The sequence below is a fragment of the Alnus glutinosa genome, chromosome 5 (assembly GCF_958979055.1).
Source record: "Alnus glutinosa chromosome 5, dhAlnGlut1.1, whole genome shotgun sequence".
Classification (NCBI taxonomy): domain Eukaryota; kingdom Viridiplantae; phylum Streptophyta; class Magnoliopsida; order Fagales; family Betulaceae; genus Alnus; species Alnus glutinosa.
Window position 1 is genome coordinate 11,600,040 of NC_084890.1, and position 5,102 is coordinate 11,605,141.

Here is a 5,102-nt window from a genome sequence, read left to right on the forward strand (position 1 = left end):
TTAAACCCTAAAACCTGACCTTGTATCGGGATTTTGGAGATGGGCGAACTCGTCGGGCTTTGTGAACGGAGGAGAATTGGACTATGGAGTAACCAGAGTGTGGGGGGCGAAGGCGAAGTCGATCGGAGTCGCCGGTTTCTTGTCGGGAGACGACCGGTTGGGTCCGCCAAAAATCGAGGACCAGTGGCGTCACTGGCGTGTGGGGAGACGACCTTCTGGGTCTACCAGAAATGAGCGTGATGAAGACTGTCGAGGTCGTGCTCAACAAGTAGATGTCGAGTTCCCATGGTTTTAACCGTGGGATTTTTATTTTTTTTTTCTCGGGACATTTAATCGTGGGAATTTCAGTGTGTAGAGGGAGGGGTATTCTCAGGTTTTTGGCATGACCCAGATTCCATTGGTATTGATGGCTTAAATGGACGGATGTGGTTAAAAAATCAGAAAGTTGTAGTTTTGAGGTCCAGACTCTAAGCATTGGTAGTTTAGAGGGGTCATCCGGAGAAAGTGTGATAATTTGGAAGGTTAAAATGTATTTAACCCTAAAATAAAAAATAAAAACTTAATGTTCACGTAAAATTACTCGTGAAAATAATAAAAACTCATTCAAGGTAATATCATGCACATATCCTCTCTCCTCAAAAGAAACACAGCTTCGATATACTGCGGGGTGCTGGTAATTCAAATTTCACAAGTGAAAAAAGTTGAAAACACATGAAATTAATGCAAAAACAAGGCCAGGCCCAATAGGTTTAACCGACCACACTGAAACGCAGCGTTTTAGATATCAAACCCACCATCTCTCATCTATAAAAGAAAAAGCAAAAAAAAAAAACAGCCAACATTAATTCCTCTCTCAATTCGCTCTTTACTCTTCTTCTCTGTTTCTCTATCAATCTTGCAAAACCCTAATTTTCTTGGCAACCAAACACGGAGCCACGATGTCGAGTGCCTCACGGGGCTGCTCCAGTTGCCGCGGCGATTCCTTCGAGTGCGACGACATTACGGGGCATCTGGTGTGCTTGGCATGCAGGCTCATCCAGGAGTTTGACAACTACGACGCGCAGCTCGGCGGCCTCAACGGTCCACAGGGCACCTCCGTCCACGTCGGCACCGCAGGTATGGGCACTGTTTACACTTACAAACAAAGGAAAGTCTTCGGGGCCCAAAGCCTCATCGACAAATTGACCTTTACGCTAGGCTTGTCCAATACCAAATCGGGCGACGTTAAAACCATGGTCGCCAGAATAACCTAGAGCGAATTCGGAGAGGGTGTTTCGTTCCCAATCTTAATCGGTGCTTGCGCCTATGTAGTTATGCGAAAAGATAACAAGCCGTTGCCGATTGTTGAGGTGGCCTCGGTCATCGACTCTAATATCTACGAGTTAGGTAGAATGGTGGCGCGTGTGGTCGATTTCTTGGATCTGAAAGGGTCGGTGGAGTTTCCGGAGTTCGATATCGTATGGTCATTCGAACGGGCAGTGAGGAAAAGCTCAACCCTTTCGAGGGTGGGGAGGGATAAGATGGAGACAATGAGGAAACAGGGGATTTTTTTGATATAGTGTGCTGTGAAGTGGTTCTTGACGACGGGACGGAGGCCAATGCCGGTGGTGGCGGCAGTGCTGGTTCTGGTGGCAGAGTTGAATGGGGTGGATATGAGGATGGAGGACGTGGCGCGGGAGGTTCACGCCAATGTCACGACGAGTAGGTTGAGGTATAGGGAGTTTTTGGAGTCGCTGGTGAAGGTGGCTCAGGTTTTGCCTTGGGGGGAAGATGTCACTGTCAAGAATGTGGTTAAGAGTGCGCCATTTGTGATCGAGTATATGGAGAGGAAGTCAATGGAGATGCCCATTGACAAGAAGAGGAAGAAAGTAGATGGTGTTATTGGGGTTGATTTGGGAGATGTGGTTAGTGAGTGTTTGAGGAAAGATGTTGAGTACGTGACTGATGGGTATGGTGAGGAGAACATTGAGGTTGAACAGAATGGTGAGATTGTGAGAGCGGGGAATGATGATAATGATTTGGATAGGATGAAGCTCTCACATGAATGCTTATCTTTGATGTACAAAGAATTTTTGAATAAGATGCGTAACAAAAATTCCACGGAAGGGAGTGTTGAGATTCGCGGAAAGAAGAGGATAGGATTTAAGCATCGTGCATGTACGGATTGGTGGAATGGGAAATCAGACCTGACCAAAAAGCTGTTACTCAAGCAAATATTGGAGAAAGATGTAGGATTGGATGCTCTGCCCCCATCTTATAAGAGAAGGAGAGAAAAGATAAATGCTGCTAAAGTACGGATTAATAGAGTTATGCATCCATCAAGAACCGATTTGGGTGAAAGCTGTGATAGTTGCTCTTTGGAATCTGTACATGCTAAGAAGAAGAGAAATCGAAGGCGAGTTAATGATATTGATTGGGAAGATTTTATTATTGAAACTCTCCTCCTCCATGAAGTGAAAGAGGAGGAAATTGAGAAGGGGCATTACAATACCTTGCTCAACTTGCATGTGTTTAACAGTGGAGTTTTGCCAGAGGTTCTGCCATGGAAGGCAAAATAGTTGGAATGTACTGGGATGCCTTTGCAACTGCATGGTCAAAGAGACATTTTTCAGCAGCTCTTTTGTTTAAGCATCTACTGCGAGAAGAAATAACATATATTTTTGGGTTTTATGTTATGTAAATTCTTATACATCCATAGATAATTTTTGTTTAGAAGGTTGGGCCTCGTTTGGGTGTGTGATATTTTTATATTATATTCTACTATTTTGTATTATATTCAAAATTGCGAATACGAAGAAAATTGTTTTTTGAAATTATGTTTGGATGAGACAAAATTGAAAAAACTGGATAAAAATTATAAAATCTGAGTAAAATTTGAATTCTAAAAAACACTCTAAACATGTTTTTTGAAAAATAATGATAAAAAGAAAAATAAACAATTGTTACCCAAACATGCCTTAAATGATGATATGTACTTGTTCTTTCAATATTCGGCCGTTTGAAATTCACTTTTCCCTTCCCTTTCCTTAGGAATTTTTTTTGAATGATTGGAAAATAAGATTGATGTGATATAAAGTTGAAATAATTTATATGGAAAAATGAATAAAATAAAATAAAAATTGTATTGTAGTGAGTTTTTTATTTAAAAAGTAATAAAAAAGTGTTGATATGATATAAAAAGTAAAAAAAGTTAAAAATGTTTTGAAGTTGATATTTTTTGATAAAAGTGAAAATAATGAAAACAGATGGGAAAGTAAATTTCAAACGGGACATTTATGTCCCCCATTCTTTGACTTGAAGTTTTATTTTTTCTACATGCTTGTTCCTACAATGCCAAATATATATATATATATATATATATATATATATATATATATTCCAAACAATATATATATATATATATATATATATATATATATATATATATATATTCCAAACAATATATGCCAATTGCGGTCAAAGTGTGCATTTCATCATTCTAGACAATTTTTTTTTTCTTTACAAGTGAACTTTGAAGATAAGAATTCTATTTTAATAGCTTGCGCCGATACTAGAGTGGCTGTTAGAGAGGAAGAGGTAATACAATCCTCTTCATTTCATTAACATTTAATAAAATGGACACTCAAATAAAATGTTAGCATTTAAAATTGATGCATCTAACGATGTATATGAAGTTAATGTTAACATGTCTTTTAAAAATCTAAATTCTATTATGAGAAAGAGAGGGAACGAATGTTAATACTTCAAGTTTGTCCTTTCTTGTTACTTCTTTGGGCGTTTGGGCATTCTCTGCGATGCTCATCTCTCAGTCGTTTGACTACATGTCATTTTGCTCTTTTTATCTATTGTTTCTACCACTATGTTGAAATTGTATCAGGATTCGAGGAGCCGGTCTCTTATTTTATAAGGGGTAAAATAGTTTAAAAAAGAAAAATGACTATTTTACCCCTTATAAAATAAGGGATCTGCACCTCTCCATCTCATTTGAAATGGAGAGGATCGTTTCCGTTGAAATTATGGTTTTTATATATAACTGTTACGTCTTATAAAAAAAAAAAACTAAATAAAGTTCAAGTCTTCCAGGTTTGCTGTTAGATTAGGCTTTCACCTGAGTAGGCTTCAAACTCTTTACCTTGAACAAATGCTACGGAACCTTTTTATTTTTTGTATTGTGCCTTTCCTAGTCTATGTGCTTTCAACTCTTTGACAGTCAATATTTTATTTTCTTTAAACATAACACATTGGGAAACCTCAGTAAAAGCAAGGCCTTAATGATAAGGTTTTCCACACATACAGAGAGAGAGAGAGAGAGAGGAAAGGAAAGGAAAGGGGTTGCCTATGAAGTCTTTTGACAGTTAATATTTATTAGTTTCCAGTAGCAAAGGCCTCGGCCGGATAAGTTCTGGTGATGCCAGCTAGACTCTTGAAGCGAATTTTTCCGGTCGGTGGGTTATCAACAGTTATCTCGCTAACTGGAGGCCATAGCATGAGCTCCTTAGCCTTGACTCCCTTGAGCTTCTTGATCCGATTCTTCTCAACATAACCACTAATTGCAGCATCGTAACTCACAAGCTTGCTGATGATATGGAAATTGTGTTCAACTTTCTTCTTTTGTAGGATCCACATGTAGCCAGTGCTCCTCACAAAACCAACTTCTATCACATCAGCAAGAGGGAGAAGTCCCAGAGGAAGTTTGAATTCTTCAAGCAGAGACACTGCCATTTTCATCCCCTCTTGATGGTCCTTTTTGATGATTGCTCCTTCCTTTTCTGCCATGGATGATCGATGCCTAAAGAAGTTCCAAGTAACCAAAGAAGTATTTTGGACATGGCTGCTTTGAGGTTAGCTGTGAATTTATATTGACAGACTACATGCATACACGCATATGAGACAAATAGAATGGAGAAACCAAGATAATCAGCATTGTATTAACCGCCAAATTAAGTGGGGGAATTATTTTCACTTCTGGCTTGCTGCTGGCATGGCAGTAATGATGCTATGCTAGCTGCCCATTGAAAGCAACAAGGAAAAGATTTCGACAACCTCCATTGGAATTCTTCTCCTCCACAGCCATGGGAGCTCCAATTCAATCGTCGATCTAA

General features: G+C 39.2%; 1 protein-coding gene and 1 pseudogene across 1 annotated transcript; one reads left to right on the plus strand and one right to left on the minus strand.

The window, feature by feature from the left end:
* The first annotated feature begins 938 nt into the window (after positions 1-938).
* Positions 939-2,662, plus strand: LOC133868969 (plant-specific TFIIB-related protein PTF2-like; annotated as a pseudogene).
* Positions 2,663-4,365: 1,703 nt separating this feature from the next.
* On the minus strand, positions 4,366-4,776 carry LOC133868970 (uncharacterized). The gene has a single exon (XM_062305958.1). The coding sequence runs from the start codon at positions 4,774-4,776 to the stop codon at positions 4,366-4,368; it is 411 nt and encodes a 136-aa protein (XP_062161942.1).
* Between the last annotated feature and the right edge of the window lie 326 nt (positions 4,777-5,102).